General features: G+C 38.9%; 2 protein-coding genes across 21 annotated transcripts in view; one reads left to right on the top strand and one right to left on the bottom strand.

Moving 5' to 3' along the window:
• Positions 1-2,933, top strand: part of CCDC68 (coiled-coil domain containing 68) — a 27,883-nt gene extending 24,950 nt beyond the window's left edge. The window contains exon 10 of the mRNA XM_023752606.1: positions 2,363-2,933. Coding sequence (XP_023608374.1) covers positions 2,363-2,420 — 58 coding nt within the window. The 3' untranslated portion in view covers positions 2,421-2,933. The remainder of the gene's footprint in view (positions 1-2,362) is intronic.
• Positions 2,934-4,667: 1,734 nt separating this feature from the next.
• RAB27B (RAB27B, member RAS oncogene family) overlaps positions 4,668-25,009 on the bottom strand; it is a 59,583-nt gene continuing 39,241 nt past the window's right edge. For 5 of the 20 annotated variants that reach the window (XM_006087095.3, XM_014454367.2, XM_023752603.1 and 2 more), the window contains 5 exons: positions 20,658-20,829; positions 18,956-19,041; positions 14,263-14,366; positions 12,158-12,281; positions 4,668-10,876 (listed from right to left, as the gene is read on the bottom strand). In XM_006087095.3, the coding sequence (XP_006087157.1) occupies positions 10,687-10,876; positions 12,158-12,281; positions 14,263-14,366; positions 18,956-19,041; positions 20,658-20,810 (657 nt within the window). In that variant the 5' untranslated portion in view covers positions 20,811-20,829 and the 3' untranslated portion in view covers positions 4,668-10,686. Of the gene's footprint in view, positions 10,877-12,157; positions 12,282-14,257; positions 14,367-18,420; positions 18,503-18,955; positions 19,042-20,657; positions 20,830-22,558; positions 22,742-25,009 lie in introns of those variants that run through there. The other 15 variants (XR_002828856.1, XR_002828860.1, XR_002828858.1 and 12 more) reach the window with 10 other exon arrangements.

Below are 25,009 nucleotides of genomic sequence, written 5' to 3'. Positions count from 1 at the left end.
GTAGAGAATTTTTATGAGTTTATTTGAGCCAACCTGATGACAATTGCCAGAAAGCAAAATCTCAATGGATTGGGCAAATGCTCTGGAGAATGGCAGTTTTGCAGCTTATTTTATATATTAGAGTCAAAGGTGGAGATTTAAGGGGGGGTTACATGAAATCCATTGGTGGTAGATTAGAGAGGTGGGAGAAAGCAAAGCGGGGAAATCTTGGAGATTAGATAAAGAATAAAACAGAAAGACAAATCCTTTTACGTTGGTGGGTACAGGATAGTTAATTAACATTTAGAGCACATACAGCTGGTATGTGGGAGAACAAGATACCAATGAGGGGGCTACATGGTCTCTCACTCTGGTGGGAGATTGTGCCCTGAGGGGGCTGGAAAAGGGGGATTACCCTGACATTCCAAGGGTTTGTTATTGCAGCTGCAAAAGGACAATAGACAGACCCAGTTAAGGTAAAGACTGACCTTTGTCAAGGAAGATACTGGCCTAAGACATGACTGACCACCCTGACTTGCTTTTAGTTAGGAAGTTTTAATTTCAGACAACCCTATGTGGCTACTTTAGGTCTCTGAGTTTGCAAGGCCTGCCATCTAGGTCCCCCCTGAAGTTGTTAGGTTTAGTATGTGGTCCCTTTCCATCCACCAGATACCATTCCCCTTGGGGTGGTGAGGCATGGTGGCCAACATCCACTGTTTTGACCCTGGAAGGAATGGAGCCAGCCAGGAAGTGGTTGTCTCCTTACCGTAACCACTGCAGTAATGAGTGCCGAGATCCCAGTGGGGAAAGCTGCAGGAACAGAGGGGATGTGTTGGAGACAATGGCTTCTACGGGCAATCCTACAGCAGCTGCAGTTAATTTAGAGTGAAAGGCCTTTTAGTTTTAAAGATTTATTTTCTTCCTATGACTTGGGAAAGGGCACATGGGAATAGTTCCTAATTGAAATAGGGAAACTGGACTGAATATGGCCTTTGTTTTATGATTTTTTGATAGAAATTGCAGTGTGAATGATATGATGGCGATGCAGGCATTCCAGGGGTCCGGGGACCCGAGGGTCTGGGACCCACTGTGAGCTCTTGGCCTCATGTAGGAACAAATTCAAATTTGAGCCAGAATATAGTTCAAAGTGAAAGTTTCGTAGTGAAGCAGTGAGAGTGAAGGCTACTCCATAGGCAGAGTAGGGCTGCCCTAGTGGGATTTGCTTCCTTTATTGAGGACCATTTAATCTGAGGATAGAACATTCAATAAGGGAGAGGAATATTCAGGATGGAGACTTCTTGGAAGGTCCCCATGGTCCATATTGTGTTCTTATATTGGCTTTCTGTTCCCAATCATGGCAGCCAGGTGTATGATTTGGAATGCTCATGTGTTACAATGAGCATATAATGAAGCTAGGGATTACTGAAAAGTGAAATTAGTCTCCACATTGGATCGAGCTGGTTTTCTGGGGGTTCTCAGCCATAAATTCATTGGGGGTTGGTCTTACTATCTCCGTGATAATCCGTGTAGCCCTTATCAGTTACAGCCATTTCATCACATACCCTATCTCAACAGTAGGTCTCATGTTTGCAAAATGAAATTTGGTTAATGGGCTCCTTTGAGAATGTGAGCAGTAGTATGGTTTGGTAAGTCTGGATTCACCAACATACAGTGGGCTGACAACTCTAGAGAGAGATTGGAGTATAAAAGTAGCCCTTAACTAAAAAAAAGGTACATTTAAAAATTAATCTAGGCAAATATCTTAAATCACCCATAAAATATATTTCCATGCCACCTCTCAGTAAGTACCCTAAACAAGTTTGTGTTTTGTTTTGTTTTGCTTTGCTTTGTTTTTCCCTTGAGCATTAGAACATATAGATGTTTCTTGGGTTGAACACCAGTAGATGTGGAGATTAGAGGTCATTAGACAACGACAACAAAAACAAAACATACACACACACACACACACACACACACACACACACACATTGAGGAGAGCAGGTCAAGCTTTGAGAAACGCACAGAATTAAAACATCCTGAGGGAGCACTGATGTGTTTCCCATCTCCAGGTCACTCTAGTGAGTATCTTCACTGCGTGAAGTGGCAGACACAGCCTCTAACTCTCCCGACCCCCCCACCCCCACACTTCCTCACTTTTGTTCTAGTACAACTACATGGATTTGAGTAAGTTTAATGCTTCCACAACGTGATTCTCCTGTGTCTCATGGGGAATTACAATCCATCAATTAACCGCCATCTCTTAAAGCAATTAGTTGTGATGCGGTGGTATAGGACAATGGAGATGGTAATGGCGGTGGTACAGCATTTACATCCTTGCAGTTTAATGTGCTTGATCTTGATGACTGTGTGGTCTTTTCTACAGTGACTTGAAGCCTGAAGACTCTACCCCCTACTTGATGTTGGTTAGGCTACGGAAATGAGCTGGCTGGCTGAAGATCTGAATGAGAACGATCATTCCGTGCGTCTTACGTATTCTTTGAAACAGAATCTAAACTTGCATGTAAAAATGGCCCAATGCCAGTATTTAATGGAATCCATTATACATCAATAGTTTTGCAGGAGGATGACATTCCAGAAAATCAAACAAACATATATTCGAGGGAAAGAACTCTTTCTTCAAAGCTTACTTAATGGGTGAAGAAACCAGGAGCTTTCCCACGATGGAAGATAAATTCTGCTTTCAAGTTTTTAAAAACCTATCTTTTCTTGCAGATTTTTTACTGAAGAGAATGGTTTAAGGTTGTCAACTTGAACCTTTGATAGTGGTTTTTATTTATGTAAGTAGAAGGAAGTGTGTATATGTGTATGAATAAATGTTATATTTTAAAGTTGACTTTTGGATAATAAAATATATCTTACTATGATATAAGTTCATTATTCTCAACTGAGTTATGGGCAGGAGAAGATTCTTTTCAGCTGATTCTCCAACACACACACCCCTCCCAAATTGAGAAACATGGCTACCTCACCACACCTTAGGGAACCAGGGTTTTTCAGCTCGGATTGAAAATTGGTTGCTGAAGGCAGCACACACTTAAGTACAAAGGAATGCACTTTGTGACTGCCTTCCTGGCTAATTTCCCTTTCAATATTCATTATATTTTCTAAGTAAAATATTGGGGGCGTGTAGGGACTGGTACACAGTGCTGTTGGCTCAGACCTCCATAAAAATGCCTGTATTATGAGTTGAAAGGAACATGGCTGTGATCTGCAGCCAGGAGGAATCTGAATGCACGAATTAGAATTATATGTCCAGTGCTCTTGTGAAAGTGTGCTTAAATGTCGGTACATGCATTCATTACAGGTGGAGCCTTGATTGTTCTAAGTAAAACCAAATTCTAACCTGTAGAAATGCGGACATACTGACAGCCAGGAAAGCAGAATGCTCTTCGACTAAAGGAATAATGGAAGACCTTAGTCACCCTAAAGGGTGAACGGCTTGAAGCCTTTTGATCATCCTCACTAGTGTGTAACTCGAAACATTTACTCAGGAAAGATGCTCAAAGCCTTTCAATGTGGAATGTGAAATTATCCCTGTCATCTATGAAATATTTAAAGGTCTGAACAAGTTAGGTGAAGTGATGTATTTATAAATCCATCAAAGTACTGTCACCCTTGAAATGGTACATAACTGTGCAGTAGGAGACTTCACTCAGAGACCACGTAGGTTCCTCTTACCCATTGGTGCTCCATCCAATGCTCTACCACTTAGCATCCCAGCCAGGGTGTAAACAATTTTAAAATAATATATCCTTCCCCGTCAGAGTGGCTCAGTTGGTTGAGCATTGTCCTGTGCACCAAAAGGTTGCCTGTTGGATTCCCAGGCAGGGCACATAACTGGTTGCAGTTTGATCCTCCTGCCAGTCGGGGGCACACATGCCTGGCACGTGCGGGAGGCAACCAATCAACATGTCTCTCTCACATGGATGTTTCTCTCCCCCGCCCCCTTCTCTCTCCATCCTTCCCTCCTTTCCACTCTCTCTAAAAAATCAATTGGGGAAAAAATGTCCTTGGGTGAGGATTAACAATACCAACAAAAAGAAGTCCTTCTTAGGTATTTAGCAAACTATGTCACTTTAAAAAACAAACAAACAGCCCAGCTTATGGCTCAGTGGTTGAGTGTTGACCTATCAACCAGGAGGTCAAGGTTCAAGTCAGGGCACATGCCCGGTTGAGAGCTTGGGGCAGCCTTTGTAAATGAACATTTAAGGAAACTGCATGGTTGTGGTCTAGAATTTTCCTTGAACAATGGTCCTTTCACCAGTCTGTGACTAAGGGAGATACCACCGCCTGCCTTAGCATTCTGCTATGGGGAAGAAGTAGGTTATAACATGTGGAAATGCTGTGTACTATAGAATACTTCAACATGGTAAGTGCTAATTTTATAAATGCATCATTTAAAGTTATTAGAAAATTTCCCTTGCAAAACCCAGTCTTTAAATAAATAATAAATGAGAAAGTTTAGAGAGAGAGATAAAATCACTGACTGCATCCTAAGGGATACCTTTCCTTTTTAATGGATGCATAATTGACATAACATTGTATTAATTTCAGGTGGATGCCATTTAATGTGATGCAAGTTTCATGCTAATACCCATGTAATGCTCCCCGACCCATGACATGTTGACCTTCAGCACAGAAAAAAAGGCTGCTTTCACTACACAAAATAATTGATAAAAATTCCTTTTTATTTGGAAAGTGTGCAGGTAATAATCACTGAATACAGTTCTCAGCCATAGTATTCAAACCCAGACACCACAAAATCAGTGGATGCAATGATTTCTGAAGTCACTAGAACTTTGGTACAACAAAATAATGACCTAACGGGGTCTGTCAGGCACCACAGTCTACTCAGGAGCATATAGAAAAAAACACACTATACTTAAAAGTTTTAAGTTACATTCATAGCACTAGTCAAAACAGAGATGTGTGTAGCTGACAGACAAAAACAACCCAACGTGCTTGGCCTAAAAATGAGGACGCTATCACTTAACGGTAGACCATTGGGATACATGAAGTGCATCAGTGTGATGTCAGAACACTGTCTACTTTTGACACATTAAGCAGGGAAACTTAAATAATTTCTTAAATAATTTCAGAGAGAGTATCTTTTACAAGGCTCTGGAAACAAAAGCCCTATTTGTACAAGGAGGTTGTTGACTAAGTTGTAATATACTATCTGGAATATAATTGGACTCTGTGAAAGAAATGCAAGTAACATACAAAATGAAATAGAACTCTTTTTTTTCAGTAACTTGAGATATATTAAACATTTTCAATCAAATACAATGACCTCAAGTTGACTACCCATTGGTAATTTCCAATATATCTACTAAAATTAGTTGTGTCTCCGGTTTTAAATTATGATTGTGATTTTTATTAGTTCTTAGTTTGTGATAATAGTGTCTGTTTATGAAATGGCATAAACCTTACAAGCCAACTTCTATATGTTCTCCATGGAGCCCGAAATGAACCCTGTGAGATACGCAGGGTTTATAAGTCCCACATGAGGAGAAACCACTAAGATACTTAATAACAGACATGTGTCCCCAACTTGTTCTTTCTGGACAAGGCTTCCTCTCAATGAGCATTTGAAAAAAATAACCTGGAGAATAAAAGATTAAGGATAAGCATATGTTACTACATATCAGTAGGGACACTATTTTGATGGGCCAACAGATATAAAGACAACAGCCACTGGTTAAATAAGGGACCCATTAGGTTAAGGACAGATATACCAGCTCCTACACAATTTCCTAAAGACCCTTAAAGACTAAGTCAGCTGAGGGATATAAGTCATGACTTCCACAATTTGTGGGAAAGAAAAGAACCTGAAAACATTGAAATGACTCATTCCAAAGATGATTCATTTGTATTTTTTTTTCTTTAAAAGATGACACCCTTTAAAAGAATCCCACTAGTTTGTCACTGTTTTCTCTCCTCTCTATAGATGATGATAGGAAATCTCCCTCTGCCCCTCTCCGCACGCCCCCCCCACGCCCCGCACCACAGGTGGGGGGAGATTGCCTAGCATCATATATGTGATGCTACTCCAGTTTATGAGGTTCAGAGAAATAAAATGTTCCCAAGTTTCCAAAAGTTTGATGTTAATGATGAAATATTTTTTAGCTTAAATATTTTTATTAGCTTAGTTCTAAGGATAGACTCCTCTACTTGTTAGATAGAAAGGATGAATAAATATTTCCCACATATCTACTTACAAAAACTCTTTCTGTACTCTTTTTTTTCCTACCTAAAAATCAACCTTTTAAGTATGAACTTCTCCATGTTCTGCCAGATCTAAGGACTCTACGTAGACAACTTTTTAATTCTTATCTCTCTCTATAGTGCTTGCTCAACAATGTCATCATGAGTGGGTCTTCACCCAAGCGTTCTAAGAAAATAAGTTTATAACATTCCCTATATATCTAGCAATAATTTTTATCCATTCTACTTTGTGAGACAAGTATTTTCATGGATTTATAAAGCATTGAGACAACACTCATCTCAGATAATATTCTATATCGACTGTCCCTGGTAGGAGCTCAGCACTCTCCCCAGAAATAAGTTTATATCATATTGCTCAAAAAATCATCAAGAAAAAAAACCATAGCTTTTGGTGAACTTTTAGACAATGTTTTCAAATATAGACAGCATCTTAGCATCCTTAAAAAATGATAAAGCTTTCCCTAAAATACTTAAACATTCTAGACATCTCTTAAAGCTAGGTAGTAGAGGATGAAAGTAAACTTTTAAAATCACTTTGGTTAACATCAGCTCTCAGAACGTCCTTTTAAAGAATTATTCACTATCTTAGGAGACAGAAATTTCAATATCATTTCTTTAAAGTTTGAGTTTTAAACTCCTAAATTCTTTATGGATGAGGATTTTCCTTCAAATGGGTGAGTGTGATACACAATGAGGAAAGCATGTGCCCCCTCCCCTTTTTATTCAGGTGAACAGAGATATGGGCAGCAAACAATCTTGTTTCATAGACACAAGTCTCCAGGTTATACACTCTACCTAGTTGTACACTCTCTCTATCACACATATTTACATAGTTCTCTACCTGCTGTGCTCACTCTATTGGCGAAAATATATACGTTTCATCAAATTTGTTGACTCAATTTACAGTTTAAAAATATTTGGCTATTATTACTTTTTAATATAGTCATGTCCTTCTCTAGGCTCAAGCTTCTGTCTCTTACAAGGGCTGATTAAAACTCTTGCCCAGTTCATCCAACCTGATTGGCAGAGGGTAACTGACACTAGAAGCATAAGAAAGACACCCCCTGATACAAAAAAAATGACCCATCTGGTTAAAAACAACAGGTAAAAGGTTTACTTTAGAAAATGCTGGCGTTGAATTGTGTGCAGTGTGATAGCTGATACTATGGAAATGGTGGCAAACTGGCTAGAGTGTGAGTTGGAAAGAATTTTAAAACTCTTATGTAGAGACCTGCAAGCTCAACTCCCAGCACTTAATATTTTCTCCGCCGATTCCTGACCTGCCACCCTCGTCACACCAAGACAAATATTGTGTTCTCTCAACTATTTTTGATACATTTCTCAAAGGAGTTTTCTCTTTTTACACAGAAAGGTAACCTTGTACCTATTCAGTTAAGAGTCTCAAGTAATGCTCACTCCATGAGAAGTGAGCTAGGAGACCAGGAGGCGGTGGTAATGGTCTCTGATCCCAATGACGTCCTTGAACCCTTTGCCAAAGACATCAAAGACCGTAAGCTGTGTTCATGTCTCTGTGAGGCCTTCCTATAATGCCATTACAGGAAGTGAGCTATAGGTTGGAGACAAATGTGGTCACAGAAGTATCCGAGGCACTGTGTTAGAGCGATGTAAACATTGAAATAGAGCGAACACTCCAGAAGTGGTTTCTATACCAGAAAGGAATGTCATGTACACTTCAAAGATTTTTCCAAAATACAATTTGGCTGACTAGAGCATTTGGGAGATAATTAGTTACAGGGCTCATCTTGGCTAAACATATATATTGTTGTGAGTTAAAGGGGCTATGCAATCCTTTAAAGGGGTCTATACACTACTTCAGGGCCCCAAATTAATTTGAGGTTGTAAAATAAATAATACAGACTAATTAATTGGGAAATAATAAGAGAAGGAATTTCTATTAACGTTGACATAGAATTTGGGGTCAGATGTCAAACTTGACAGAAAATATTTCTTAGATCAAGTTTTTATAAGTAGAATACCACTACAAAGTAATTTTCTTGTCTTGAGTTTTGTCGTACTTGAGATTATTACCCAATAATTGTTATTTTTACAGGCGTAGTTCTATAATTATGGGCATCATCACCCTCGGCTTCACGCTGCAACTATCAAATGACAGTCTTAAAATAGACCCTGAATAAATGCTTGTTAAATAGCTGACAATGACAGAAATTTGGCATAAGTAAGTCAATCATGTAACTGGAAAATCAAAAGAAACAAAAAGACATATCCAAAATAGGATACTTTTAGGATTTTTATAAAGGCTAAACATTCCCTATTATGGAAATGCAGGGGATATCACAATTTGGATCCAAATAAGACATTGACATAATGACCTCAAAAGTTCACCAAATTTTGCTAAAACAATAGCTACATTGTTTCTGCTCACTTTCTTCCAAAAGAAGCATCTTCCATGTTAGCCAATAGCTTTCTATCCTCAGGGCACAGGTACTGAGGTCATGAAGAACATCACGGAGAAAAATACCATTGGCGGGAATACCCGAGTGTGATCTGTCTCAGAAGCTGGCTTTGTGCTGAAGTCAGAGGAACTGGGCAGCAGACACCCAGAACTCCACCAGGCGCTAGCCCATCAAAGGTTCCAGATCACTTTGATTCAGGGCACATTTCTGGGTCTAGTCCACACTAAGAACACTATAAGTAGACATTCCCTCAGATCTGAGTTCCTAAAACGGATTTGATACCAGATAGATGTTGGTAGGCATAGGTTAAGGGGTGGGGGGAGCTGGGTTTAGGGTTTCCAGTGTCTGAAACTTAACAAAGTAAGTATGCACCAAATTGGAAAAATGAAGTTTAATTGGCAAGATTTTATAGTAAGAGGAACCATTCTGAAGAAAAATCATATACTCATAGTAAAAGAAGAAAACGTAAAGTGTAATGCCTTTGTTATTGATAAAATTCACTGAAATATTTAAATAATGGTTTAATAGGAAGTGATAATTATAAGAATAGGCAAATGAAAAATACTTTTGAGATCATCTTTAGAAAGAAAAGGCAGCTTCTTGTGGAAAAAAATAACGTGATTAACCAATTTTTGGTGATATATGATACAGTTCCATTCCTGCCCAACCCCCAAATATAGGTCAACTATGGGCATTTTGCCTTAAGCAAAATAAAAACAAGTGCTAAATACATTGTAACATGGCATGAGCTATCATCAATTCTTATGTGATTAGTGACATGGAAATTCAGAGTGACCATAAAATGGATCCATGATTATTCTGAAATTGTTGGTCTACAAAGTGACACACCTGTATTTTCACAATTGATTCAAAGCCAGAGTATGGGTCAGAGAGGGGAAAAATCGATTTAGAGTTTCCGGGATTTTATAAATTGAAAAGAAACCCACAATAAATAGTCACTTTCTGTTTCACATCACCAGCATATTTATCTAAAAGAAATTAAGGTGAAATCATTTTTGTTGACTGCATTTTTAAAAAGAGATTTTTTTCAAATAAACAGCAATCTTTAATTTGTGCTTGTGACTATTTATCACCATTTGCTAAGAAAAATGAAACGTGAAGCCAAACACTGAACCTATTTCTAAAATTTTGTTTGAAATGGAAACCTCTGGATCATCTCTTAATCCCAGCTGATAATGTCAACTTCTCATTGGCTTGAGTGAAAGTTGGCTAAGTGACTCTTCCAGACATCTGTAACAGATACATTTAATTTCATTTGTCTAATGCCATGTTCCCATAGTTTCATTTTTCTCCCAGGGCATTTCTCTTGTACATTGTCATCCACAATCTTGTTCTTGTCTATCTGCCATTTATTAATAATATAAAAATGGCATTATTACACACACTCCTACATTTTAGCAGAAGTCTGACATTCATCCTCTCATAACCTCACCACTAATTAAGTCATTCTAATACAGCGTATTGGGTGTACAGAGTAATGTCATTGTTAATGATCCATTTAGAATTCTTTATTGTGTATCCATTTTTAACTATGTTTCCCCAATGCAAACCTAAAAGTAATAATCAGATTCTACATGTGAAGTAAACCCAATCTTTTTTTAAAAATCAACTTTCTATGTTCTCCCTTTGGTAGCCCATCCCTTTCTCCACTGTGACAGGGTAATTTTTGTTCTCATTTACAACTCACTGCCATTTCATCTGTGTACTCCCTTACACACTTGTCTTCTATATAAAAAAAAAAACAACAACAACAAAAAAACACCTGGGCATCCATGATGGTGAGATCACGTTAGAAATCTTTGATCTTGTTTGAAGGGGCCTCAGAAACAACTGGTTAATTCTTTAGAATACTGCTGACTATTTTGGTTTCTTAAAATACATTTTCTGGCAGAAAAAGAAAGATGTGCCATTATGCATGGTCTACCCAACAGTTGTGTGGTCTGTCGCTGTTTGGGGAAGTAATATCTGGGTGGGATCTGGATGATGAGTTCCTGTGTGAGGTCTAGCAGGTGCATTTCTTCTCTGCTGGTTTCTCCCCATCGAGCTTCCCAGAGTTTCCACCATTGACAGAGTCGGGGACTTGTGTCTTCTCTACACACTGTTCCATTCGCTTCATTATTAAGTCCAGAAGAGTTTCCACAGCTTTCTCCACGTCTTGGCCAGTCGCTGCACTTGTTTCAAAATATGGTATGCTAGCATGGAAGAGATGAGAAATATTTTCGAGAGGAAGAAATCAGAAACGAGGCAACAAGATGTACAAATGAGTCACACATATGAAAATATGGCTGACAGAGATTGCACAATATTCAGGGTTTTGCTGGCTGAGTTGGAAAGCATCCCTGTTCTTACTCAGGGAGTAACAACTGGTGAGCTGCTCATTAGTGTGAATATAACCAGTACTATGGGCAAGAAAGCGGATACAGGAGGTACTCAGGAACTTGAAGTTAAGGCACTATAACTATTCTTTAAAGTTTAAGAGGGTAAAAAATGGTAAACTAGTGATCAATGTTACTTCCCTTCTAATCAATTATCTATAAATCTGATTTAGAAATTACACTGCCACTGAGTAGAATATTCCTGTGACTACAGTCTATACCAGTGATGGCAAACCTATGACACGTGTGTCAGAGGTGACAAGCGAACTCATTTTTTTGGTTGATTTTTCTTTGTTAAATGGCATTTAAATATATAAATTAAATGTCAAAAATATGTCTTTGTTTTACTATGGTTGCAAATATCAAAAAATCTCTCTATGTGACACGGCACCAGAGTTAAGTTAGGGTTTTTCAAAATGCTGACACGCCGAGCTCAAAAGGTTCGCCATCACTGGTCTATACTTACTCGGAATCAAAGAATACCTGTACAGTTTTAATGTTCTTAAGGACAATCCAAAAAGAATGGCAGGTGTGATGAAACTGCTTTAAATTTTAAAAAAAAATCATGACAACGACTGATTTGGAAGTCAAGTTATAACTGCATGGGGTGTCTTAAAATTTTTCATTTGCCATTTAAGTTCATTGAGAATAAAGGCTGCAATATTATGTCCACACAGGTATCACCTTTAGAGGTTTGCAGCTATCAATCGAGAGGCACTAGTAGAAGATCGTGTTGAAGAACATGAGTTCTGATCTCAGACTGCCTGGGTTCAAGTCAGCTCTGCTGCTTACCAGCTTAGCGATGTGGCCTCCCCTCAGTTATTAATCTCTCTAAGCCTATTTTTCATAAATAAAGTGGGATAACTCTAGGCCTGCTCCATATGGTTATGAGGGGTTAAATAAATTAAAATCTAGGAACAGTTGCTAGTACCTAATAAGTATGCAGTAAATGTTAGCTGCTATCATTAATGAGTAATTGATTTAAAATATCACATACATTCCTCTGGAAGATCTTTGTAATTCCTAGTATCAACCTTGTGCCCCATTACTTAGCAGCAGTGTGCAAGGTTGGATGACACTGCCAGGTGACTGACTTACCTGTATTTGTCAGCCAGGTCCCGGGCTTGCCGCTCATTGACTTCCCTTTGGTCTGGTAAGTCTGCCTTGTTGCCAATTAATACGATATCTGGATTTTCACAATAAGCATTTGCTTGCAGTTGGCCTTAGAAAGAAAGCAGATGGAACCGGCAAGCTAGTTACAAACAAGCAATGTCAAATGACTGCTCATATGAGATTCCTAACCTAATTGTTTATCTCCAGCTTTTTCTATTATATTAGCCAAGTAAAATGGACGCACTGCCTCACAAGCTGCATGTTGTGAAGATCAGTCATCATTTGCATGAAGCACCTGTATGAACACCTACCAGTGCTCTTCTCCATCTGAGGACGTGCCCTCCAAGAGGGACATACTGTTTCATACCACTTGTTCCTCAAACATAAGTGGAGAAAACAGAACATGATTTTAAAGTACACAAATTTGTTCTTTCCTTTAAGAGCTTAGGTGATGATCTAAGAGAGCAGAACATTTTTGAACCACCACGAAGTCATGTAAAAGCAATTGTAAGACAGGAAACTTGGTTTTTGTCCTTTTTTCGCCCAGGAAATGAGAGAGAGAGTGGGGGGAGGAGAAGGGAGAGGAAGAGGGAGAGGGAGAGGGAGAGGGAGAGGGAGAGGAAGAGGGAGAGGGAGAGGGAGAGGGAGAGGGAGAGAGAGAAGAAAGGATAAGAAATGTGTCAACCTATGGTTTGGAGGTTAGAGGGATTACTCTAATGTTATCATAGGGCCTGCTGCATGCAATTGCCAAGGAAGAAGACAAAGGCTTACCCTATAACATCGACTATTTGCGTGTTAGAAATGAAAGTGTTTTAGACATAGCAATGAATTGTCTTAAATCCCAATAGTATCCTTCTGAAAAAATTTTAAAACAAGGAAGAGGCTCATCCACCTTGATAAAGGATGAAGAAATCATTCTCTGAAAGTATGTATCGAATAATCTTATCCCCTTATCTTCTCAGAATCTAATAACACCAAAGTTTGAATAAGGAAATATAATATAACAATAAAAGGAAAGAGAGACAGATCCTAGGATAATTACTCATTTAGAGAAGAAATATTTTTCCCCAAGGTAACAACTGTTATTGAACTCACATTTAAAGCAGTTATATATATTATTCGTTATAAATAATATGTAGTAATGACCTATATATTAGATATAGCAAATAAAATATTATCTTCAGTGCCACATCAAGTAAAAATAAAAATAATATACTATTCTTCAGTGTTGACATATATTAATCTGGCTTTAATGACTGATTAGGTGACTTTTAACTTCATAGCCGATCAAAATTGTGTAGTTTTTCTATACAAGGCTTCCTCATATTGACTTTTTTTTTGAAGAAAAAAAAGTAAAATTTCAATGTGAGCTGCTTGACTGGCACACGGTCCCTCATCTTCACGTGGCTGGTCCTCTGCAGCAGCTTCTCTCCTGGCCACCCTGTAGTTAATTAACCCACTACTTAACCCAAGTGCATGGGAACACATTTTAGGTGCCCATGTACCCTCTCAGGAAAAGCAGCTGCTTTTCTCTATGTCCTTTCTAGGTTAGATGTAATAGATGTGGAAGCTCACATATTTCTAAGACATGGAAACTTTTTTCTGTTGAGGGCCATTTGGATATTTATCACATCATTCGTGGGCCATACAAAATGATCAACTTTAAACTTAGCCTGCTATATTTGCTCAAACATTTCATTAACTCACCCCTGATGCCATGGCAGGCCCAGACCGAATGATTTTGAGGGCCTTATACAGCCTGGCCCGTGGGCTGGATGTTCCCCACCCTTGTTCTAGGAAGTCCTTTAGATGGCTGGGCAAGTGGAATTAATGGCCTTACAAGTGCAAAAATGAAGACCTTACATATGATGGATCTGAAGCCACATTGACTTCCTCTAAGAGTATCAAAGTAATACAATTCCACGCCACCTTGGGGGATGCACATAAAGGCCACCACTTTGAAGGTGACACCGGAAACTCTGAACTCATGACTTCCCAAGGTTATTCTTTCATCTTGTGAGGCAAACAAGCAAATACGTAGAGCTCTTGGGTCCCGAAGTGACCAACACAGGTTACGTGGTCCCACTTACTCATCCAGTTTCTGACATTTAAGAAGCTCTGTTGACTGGTGAGGTCAAACATTAATAAGAAACCCATGGCATCTCTGAAAAATGCAGTGGTGAGGCTCCGGAATCTGCCAAGAAAGCACAGTGGGTAGTTCTGAAAGTTAGTCCACGAACATATAGTGGTGACAATACAAACAACACTGTTTCCCTCTCAACTATGAAATCTCTATGGCGTCCATTATGGGTTACCCTACGGAATGGGAGGTGACCCTGAAAGACTGCTGAAGGGCCAGAGGAGGATGTCTGCTGGTAGGTTCTTTTGAAGGCCACATCCTGGCTTTATGTTCCACAGCACTTACGCACAAGGAATTTGTAACATTTAATCACACACATGCTTACACAGCCCCTTGGACTCATGGGCCTCCTGTGATCCACAAATAAAACTAAGAACACTTTAGAATATTGGGACTTTAACTTATACTTTTCAGTCATTCTTGTCTGTGCCCAGAAACTTTGGCTTGAAAATGAGTGCTTATGATTACATGTGGAAAACCACAGCTTGTTAGCATCTGGATCCAGAGTTCTTTTGTAGGGAAAAGCAATGTTGGTGAGAAAACTCTTGTGAGCACTCTTTGGAGTTAAAGAGTGGCATCTATGTCTCATGAGGAAGAGGGAAGACAGTGAAGAAAGGAGGATGAGGAAAATGATTAAGGGAACCGAGGGAAGGTCAGACTCAGTTGTTAGGGAGAAAAGGGAGCACTCATATCTATTAGAGGATTTTGAAGACTACACAACGCTGTCCTGGGCAGTGTAAAGACTGTCTCTCCTCTGCTCTGACCCCCTCCGCCAAAACATCCTCAGTGCAGTGGACCATGTGCTGAGGCCCACTTTAATGTCAGGAATAGGTGAAACCAGAGTCCACATATACGGACCAGAGAAGGTGCATTTGGCAATACATTTTTAGAAAGGCACATAACTTTGAAATTAAGAAGAATATCGCTTCCTATCCTAAATGTCCTCAATTTTGGTCCCCCATTTTAGCTTATTTGTAGATTCTCTGGTTTCCTCAAGTTCTAGTCTTGACCTTGTCTTACTCTACACACATTCACTGGGTAATCTCATCCACTTCCTGGCTCAATTATCACCAATGTGTTGAACCCCACATTTATAGATCTAGAATTCGCCTGCCTTCATACTGTATGACCAATTACTTGCTGGATATTTCCACTTGGAGGAACCTAGCAAACCTGCACCTTCCCTTGTCTAAAACCAAACTGGCCTTTCTTTCTGATTTCCTTTCCTGTCATTGTTATCACCATCCTTCTGGTTGGTGATTCTCTTTCTCCTTCACCTCCTGTATTCAATCAACAAATATCTCCTGTCCTTCATCTTTATGTCCATCCACCTTGCCACTACTCTAATTTCAAACCCATCATCTTTCACCTGGATAACTTCAACAGCCTTCTCAATAGACTTCCTGTCTCTAGTTTTTTGGGGGACCCGTCCCTTCCCTGGTTTCTTCCTCTGATTATATAAATCACCTGATAAAAACACTTTCATGATGATGCATTACTTTTAAGATAATGACTGAACTGTTTAATAAGCTGTCAAGGCTCACTAGCCAGATTCATCTCTGGACTACCCACAGGCATGCTGATCTTCTTTTAGTTCTTAGAAAGTTCACTCTCTCCCCTGGGTTTTCACACACGCTGTTCTTTCTGTGGGTAACCTCTCCTTAATGCTTCCTTCACCTCCTTCCCCTTTAGCCTGAAAAAGACTCACTCATACATTGTGTATGAGTATGTAGATGTAGATGTAGATGTAGATGTAGATGTAGATGTAGATGTAGATGTAGATATAGATATCAGAGAAAATATCACCTCCCCATGCAGTCTTCCCAACAACCACATCAGGATTATGAGCTCCTTCTGGTACACCTGCCGACTACCCTTTGTGTCCTATCACTGCCCTAAGGCTATATTACAATAGTTTATTATTGGTCCAAATTCTACCCTAGATGGTAAGCTTCATGAGCAAAGGAGCTGTGTTTCGAACTTGCTGTGCATTATGTTTCATGGCCCTGAATACAGTATTTACTCATTAAATGTATGTCAAATTAAGAGGGGGGAAATAAAGAGACTAGCAAAATATAAAATTAGTAAAGATTTAAATGACTTCAATAAGGAACAAGACTTTTAATATTGAAGCATGGAGAAGAGATATTTCAACGACTATTAATTTCCTAATTAAGATATTTTTGGTAAGACATAATCATGATGATTATGAAATACAAAAAAATTGTATGCAATTTTTTCTTGTGGCTTTGTTCCTACTAGTCACTGAAAACTCACAGAGATTATAGTACTTTTATTGAATGGATCCCTCTATTTGGGAACTAGCTGTACTCATAACATTGTCTGCTACTCAGCCACAATAGTGTGGTTAAATCAACCACAACAGCCTGCTCTCTTTTCTCTCCATGAGTGTGTGTGTGTGTGTGTGTGTGTGTGTGTGTTATTTGAGGATAAGACTCTGCCTTATTCCCCTCTCACTGTTCACATGACAAAGTCGCTTAAAAACATGCTTATTGCATGGATCTGATTGGGGCAAATACTTTTGCATCCATAGCAATGTGGATAGGATATTCTTAGTCTGGACCTGGCTTATCCCCTGGGCCATTCGTCCCCAGTACCCTTGTTATCCTCCACTTTTTCCAGGACTTATTCCAGAGGGAAGGAAATTCATTTTCTGCTTTACCCACCAACTTCATTCTGTCTGCAGGGTGGAAAAATCTAAGAACCCATTAAAAAATCACAGATGCCAGGGTCACATTATCACTGGTTCTCCCTCACTGGGAATGAAGGCTGTGCCCTGTATCCTTTGGGCTTACACAGGGGGTATTATTTTTTTCCTCCTTTCCATAATATCACTTTTATCAATAACCATTATTGTATATGGGTTATGCTGCCAGGTGTCCTGGAACAGGGTTGAGGTGTGAGGCATTTTTATCTTGTTGTTTCGCTACACCTTATATTTACAGAATGCAAAATTCCCAAGGGATGAATACCCCATTGTTCCCAAGACTGCCCCAGTCTTCCCCGTTTCCCTCATGGAGCAGCTGTCTTAAGGGGACAGATGAGAGAAGCCTGCCATCATGCTAGGCTGACAAATCATGTGCGAAGACATATGGGAACCACATTTTCTCATATTACTTCTTCAAATAGGAATCAAATTGGTCTACAAAACATACATCTTTGTGACAACCAAACTGACATATGAGCAGAGAGTCTTGTGAGGAATGACTCCAGCAGCACCAGCAGTGTTGAAGGATGTGTGTGAATGGAATTCACAGTCAAAAAAGCTAACTGAGAGGGCCCAGCACCTCTCCTGGCGCTTACACTCACTGAAGGCGAGAACATTTGGATGCATTTCAAACACTGCAGTGTTTACAAGCATAAACATTCTAAGACACACGATGCGGAATGTGGAGGTATGTGCCTTCTAAATAGCTTATCCTGACAATCTATTGCCAATTTTTATTTACTCTAATATTGAAGAGCTTCACTAGCTTGGGGTCTTTAGCATGTGTGAAATCTTGTATCTCAAAGAAATATACTGCCATCAAGTAAGCAAGCAACATTCTTATCTACTGAGTATCTCTTGTCTTGGACATTGTACCAGTGATGACACTGAACAACCAAGCATAGTCTCTGCCCTTATAAATCTGACAATTCTATTCGGGTGACAAGGCTACAAGTGAATCAAAGAACAGCAAATAGAGACCAAACATAAAAATAAAAAGATTGGCTTCATTAGGAGGTAAATACTTAATTAACTTAAGGGAGGGTAGAGGAGGTGTTGTAGGAATCTAAAAGGAAGAGGCAGCTGCTTTCAGCTGGGGCAGGGGTCCTCAAACTACGGCTCGCGGGCCACATGCAAATACAAATATTGTATTTGTTCCCGTTTTGTTTTTTTACTGCAAAATAAGATATGTGCAGTGTGCATAGGAATTTGCTCATAGTTTTTTTTTAAACTATAGTCTGGCCCTCCAACGGTCTGAGGGACAGTGAACTGGCCCCCTGTTAAAAAAGTTTGAGGACCCCTGAGCTGGGGGTTCAGAAAGGCCCCAGGGGAGGTGGATATGAGCAAGGCCTGGTGAAAGGAGAGGATCAGGGAAGGTGGAAAGGCAATCTGGCTGGAGGGCAATGCTGTGTCCAAGATCTTGGAGAATAAAGCTGGTCAGATGGCACAGATCAGAGAGGCTCTGCAGAAGAATGTAAAGAGATGAGAAAGATCTAAACACCCCTTCCTTCACGTCCCTCTTGGAGTAGCCCTTGTAACAGTGCAAATGCCCCCCCCCTTAATTCAATTAAATTCTGGAGAAAACGTTCTTCCCTATTATGAAGTACAATGGCAATGTATAACAAGAAACTTCATAGAGATTTTTGAAAATATAATTTTTGAAATCTGAACCAAACTCACAATGCTGGTTATGGTTAATTAACTATACACAATTTCTTTTTATTTCTCAATACAAATGCCTATTTTTAAACTAGGGGGAGAGGTGCATATAATGTGGTCAAGCTTTTTCCTATATAACTGAAACCAATACAAAATAATATTGACAAGTAAATTATAACTTAAAAATAAATAAATAAGTAATAAAATCAGTTCTTCTGCGCTATTTGTAGCTAGAAACAAAGTAATTTACTGTTACCGCTCTTGTCCTGCAGTGTCCCAAAGCTGAAGGTGCACCTTAAACGCTTTCCCTGATGATCCATTTGGCCCTTGTGTATTATAAACCTGAAAGATATGATTTTCATCAGTTTATACTGCTTTGGATTTTTGTCAACATTCAAATTCTCTGGGATCACTCAACATGTTTTTTTTCTCAATTACTATAATCAAAGTTCATAGTGCAGGATAAATATTTGCTCTGGTTTTTTTTTTCCCAGAAGTATCACATATACTCTCACTTTTAAATGTCAAGTACAAGTATGATTTTCAACACAGTTTAGGCATACTGCAAACTTAAATTAGACACCTTCTGTCATTTCCTCATGGAGGCAGCAAGCAGTTGATTTAGGACCCAAGTTCTAGGTTCAAAAATCAACTCTTCATTTAACCTCTCTGAATCTTATCTTCTTACCTGAAAATTGAGACCCATAATCTCTCCCTACTTTACAGTCACTGCAAATTTAAATGAAATACCAAATGTGAAGGCATTCTTAAAACAGTAAAATGATTTACAAATACCTGACTATCTTTTACTGTGCATTGGACTTTCAGAACGACTTAGCCATGGCATTTGCTCAGAATTTCTCAATAAGTTTACACAGGATATTTCAAGTCTTCCTTTATTAGCCATTTCTTCCAAGGCTATTTTTAAATTCTTTAAATTATGGTCTTTTGATTTCTTATTAAGCAAAGCATAACAATTTTAATATTTCATCAGCTCCCTTAAGTACGGCTTAGTGAAATGTTTCAAAGGGAAAACTACAAGGGCATCTACCTAGCTCAGTGGGGGCACTCAGGAGGGGAGAAGGCACAGGAAAACCCTGTAGGGGTTGGAAGCAAATTTGCTAAGACTACACTCCAGTGTATGGACTTCAGATAAGGCACAGGACATTATAAGAAACCATGATTTACCTTCTCAACCATCATTTCCTTTGTGTGGATTGTTTTTTCTCTCTCAATTCTTGAGGACTGAATAGATCTATGACATCAACTGGGAGCTGCAGCCATCTTGGCAATCGAGAATACCTTGGGTGGCAGTAAATCTGGCAAGGCTTATGTGCCTATGCTACACGTCTCACATGTCACAATATCTTTATTCCTGTCATTAGCGTCTAGCATAAGAGAAGGAAGTGGTGGCAATTCTCACTTAAACTCCCTTATCTCGGAAAATAGCATGGATTGGTCTCACATTCTGTTCATAATCAGCCAGTGATTGATGGCTGAGTCTACACATAAATAAAAATGCAGCAAGAACTTACAAAACTCATGTTCCAGCTATTTGCCAATCACTCTTTTGACGTCTTTAAGAGTAGAAAAATGAACACTTGTTCTTTTTGAGGGACTTAACTCAGATTAAGAGTTAATGTTTTCCTATCCTGAATAATTCAAGTTTTGAAAGAGTCCTTAAGAATGTGTAGAAAACACACTATATAAACTCATACATTATTTATTTTAGTTGCTCTGTATACTTTTGGAGATTAGCGATAGTGTCACTCAACGTCTTTCTGTGCAAAATGTTATTTATAGTGGAGAAAGTAAAAAAGTACTATAAATTAAAGTGACAGGTCATAAATTGCATGTGATAAAAGACACATGTCTCACATGCAATAAACATAGCTTCTTAATTCTTAGCTCATCTGGGAGGATCAGCAATAAGTTTAACAGTATGGGTAAGAACTCACCACACGTTTTTCCCGAAAGTCTATTCCTACTGTTGTGATGAACTTGGGATTGAATTTATTGTCTGTGTATCGGTAAAGAAATGTTGTCTTCCCCACCCCCGAATCTCCAAGGGCCAGGAGTTTGATCAGATAATCATAGTCCCCATCGGTCATAGTGATGGTCTTGTTGGGCCTGTGTAGAAGAGGAATAATATTTTGTTAGGTTTCAAAGTTTAAAATTTTGAATGCCTTCATTCTGCCACATTCTCACTCAACTTGGTCTGAGCAGCTTCAGGAGTAAGGGCACATCTATTATTTCAGTCAGTACAAATCTTTTTACATCAGGTCAGTTAATATGGACAAAAGCTACATGATATCTATAATAGACATTGCCACAGCAATAGTAGTACTAAAGAGTCATCACTTTTTGTTTTAAAGCCCTTTGGGGTCAGGCATATGGTGCTGGGAAGAGGGGGGAGTTACAAAGGGAACAGAAAAGCCCACCCAAGATGATGCAGGTATGCCAGAGAGAGACTGACATTGTATTTGGGTAGTGGAAGAGGAAAGCCTAGAGGGCTAATTTGCATCTAATCATACAGAATGAGCTTTCTATCATGTGCGAACAAAATATTCCTTTTTAATTTTAAAATTTTAACAACTGGTATGACAACCTTTAAAAACACTAATTTGAAGTCATTTTAAAAGCAATGTTTAAAAATCTTCTGTTTTGGAATACTAAAGACTCTGTTCTCCAGTGGTAAATCTGTTATATTTGGCAAGTCTGCTAAATGTTTTCCAGGCATTAAAAAAAAGGGGGAAGAGATATTAAGAGGCATAATTGTGGTAATTCTGCTAATATGTAATATTTCTCCTGACTGAAGGAACAATGTCAGTTGCCATTTCTTCCAGTGCCCTAACTTCTGCCTCAATCTTTTTTTATCTGTTGTTACAGTGATTATAAGTGAAGATGAGCCAAGGGCCAATGCCAAGTGCACCTACTCTGGTAACATCAAGATACCTCCACACACACTTGAAGGACACCACCACTTACTGAATACTTGGTGAAGTTTCCAATCTTGAGTTTGGCAAAATGACTGGTGGGTTATAGACATGGTTTTGTCATATCCTTGTATAGAGAAAGGCCTATAAAGATTTTATTGGAATGGGAAGGCTTCTTTCCTCATTCTGCAAGAAGGAATGTTCTCCCCACCTCTCTATACTAGTAGATCCAGAAATCACTGTACTCTTCAGGAGTTCTGAAGTGATTAAAATTAATTTCAATAACAGGTTATTCCATGGATATATCTAAAATTGTTAGATTATTCTAAAAATTTTCTACATGAGAGGAAATGATACACATGTTCATCAATTTAAATGAAACAATTTTTTTTATATTGTCACTGTAGTTAGTGGTCAAAACTAAAAGATTTTATGTCTTGGGATAAATAATAATAAAGATGATAATTAGGTACTTAGCAAATCAGTACCATTACATCGTTTGGAAGATTCGCAATTTGTTTACATTAGAATTTTCTAAAATTTGGACCATACTGTTGCTAAATCCTACTCAATTTCTTATGGGTTTATGGTTCTTTCATGAATGAGTGGTTCCTGAGGACAGGTGCTTCAAGAGCTGCCAATGCATAATTTTGCACTAAAGCTTTTCTTCCCCATTATGTTTTCTTCACTGAGTTAGGACTCCCAGGCTGGTTACTGACCATGAACGTTTACTTTTTCTTTTTCAATATCTATACCAAGTACAATCATTGCTCAGGAGGAGAGGCCATCAACCACCAGCCTTCCTTAATTAGAGGAAACAAATATCTCAACTACTGACATGGAATTCTTCTCGGAAAATACCTGCATTGGTTGACAACTTGACAGCAACTACCTCTGAGTTTGGGTGGTTCTAAATCTCTTACCAGGAGTTTGTAGTTGAAGATATTGATGCTTCTAGCCTTTGAGCAAAATGAATTGCTAGAGAAGATTGCTGCTAACGTCGCATGATTTCCCCTCATTTCAGGCCTATTACCACCATTACTCAACTTGTTCATGTAAAGCTCTTTCTAAGTCTGTTATTTCACTAGAAGAATTGGATGAAACTGCTAAAATTCTCATGGGAAAATAAACAGATTAATATTTATTCAAACTAAGACATCAGTGACCAGAGCCTATTTTTTTTCTTGGACACACACATTGATAATCTGGGGAAGAAATTGAAGCCACTTGGCTGCCTAAATACAAGCTCAGGTTGGAGGGTACTGTGGCTCCCTGGAAAGTGAAAACAATGCAGCTAAGATATATCAGCATACTTTAAAACTTGGTTTAAAGTTAAGTGAGTTTTTTGCAATGTTTTTGTGACAGTCTCAGGGAAGGCTAAGTCTTGAGCAAATCTAGTTAAATATCTTCAATATATAGTATCAAGTCCAAAGATGAAAATTCAAAAAATGTAAGTCATAATCTAGTTCCTGACAAGGCATACATACACTTAAAACTTAAATAAGGATGCAAGAAAAATGCAACATAACTTTACAAGACGGAACATGATTAAGTGATAAACGAGTCAAGTAGCTGTACTTTCAGTTCTAACAAAACATTAGTCCTCATGGTCTTCAGTGGTCTGAGAACCTTTTGTAGAGGAAGAGAACCTTATAGCATAGGGAGGGGTTTAGTCCAAGAGGAGGAGACACAGGTCCATTGAAGGATGATTACCTCCCACGTGTAGAATGAAACTATCATTGTTTGCCAACTATGTGTATTCCTGCTCTGAGCCAATTTGTTCTCTTGTTCACACATAAACCTGCCTGGGCAATACTGGGGTTGCCTCCCAGCTAGGCTTTAATCCAGAGTGAATAATCCTGGCTCACATGGATCAATTCCACTGTGGCCCACACTAGCTCTTTTCTGTAAGTAAAGGGTTGTGGGCACAACCCTTACCACAAATTCTCCACCTGAAATGAATGCAAAACTTGGCACTGTGGAAAACCTACATTTAGTGTCTCCAACAGACTACTTAAAGAAACTGACATATTACGTTAGGTGTCAGATAATTCGCCTCCAAGCCTCTTTCAAAAACAAATTTTATTTCTCATCTTATATCTCTACACATACCTATATCTAACTATGCATAATTCTTTTATATTTAGTTTGGTTCCTCTTTTATTACCATGTGGTTTTCTGAGTCCTAAAATCATATGATCTCAGTATTCTATCCTTAGCACAGTACGTACAACACCACAAAGAAAAATAAAAGCCTTGGCAAGGTTTCCTCTTCTAAGAACTGGGCTAAAAATATGATCTGGCAGGGATCAGAAAGCTGACAAGTTTAGCAGTATTGTTTATTCCTGTTCCATGACTGATGGTCTTGTCCAGATCTTGGTTCTATGGATCTACAAGGGAGGAAAAGCCAGAAGACTGCTGTTTCAGGAAGTTTGTCTGACTCTCCACCATTATCACTGTGTCACAAGCTATACCACACAAGCCAGCAGGTCCTTTAGATATAGAAACTGAAGTGTCATCCTTAGAACCCTTCATGGCAAGGTGTGGGGCTGGCAGAGTAGGGAAAATATCCAAAACACCCAGGATGCTCTGTTTAATAAAGATTCATAAAGACAGAAGGAAATCTAAATAATTATGAGGGCTAGCCTTCAGTTTATGGATAAGTCATGTGACTTGTAGGGTGACAGTTTCTCATAGAAGGAAATCCAAGACTATTGGTCACTATAATTTGAAGTGAAAATTGGGTTAGATAGGAAGAAACTAGAAACATTTTCATAAGTGGGAAGAAAATCTTCTCTGGGCATTAATAGGAACATGATTTTCATTGTTAGAATATCTAGAGGTTGCCCATAGTTTCTCTCCTTTTCGCTTCCCTGCTATGCTTCATTCTTGTTCAATATAAATTCCATTAGTTCAGGAATATCCTCTGTCCACTGCTGGTTCCACAAAGACCAGAACAGCGACTGGTGTATAGTAGGAGCTTAATACCTATGTATTGAGTGTGCAAATATATTTAAGCCTCTCAGAGCTGTGCAAATGTCATGATTAATCAATGCATCTCAGAGCAGTTGGTGGAAATGGTGTGTCACTCCAAGTTCAGGACTCCTCTGTGAAGTGAATTTTTAGATTAAATGATTACTTGGTACTTTCTAGATCTGGCTTACCAAGCTCACTTTTCAAGTATAAATTGCACAAGAATATAAAAAAAAAAACTTCTAGCCCTACCCGGTTTGGCTCAGTGGATAGAGCGTTGGCCTGCGGACTGAAAGGTCCCAGGTTCGATTCCGGTCAAGGGCATGTACCTTGGTTTCGGGCACATCCCCAGTAGGGGTGTGCAGGAGGCAGCTGATTGATGTTTCTCTCTCATTGATGTT

The sequence above is a fragment of the Myotis lucifugus genome, unplaced genomic scaffold (assembly GCF_000147115.1).
Source record: "Myotis lucifugus unplaced genomic scaffold, Myoluc2.0 scaffold_36, whole genome shotgun sequence".
NCBI classification, from domain to species: Eukaryota; Metazoa; Chordata; class Mammalia; order Chiroptera; family Vespertilionidae; genus Myotis; species Myotis lucifugus.
Note: the sequence above shows the minus strand (reverse complement) of the source record. Positions and strands in the feature narration are given on the sequence as shown.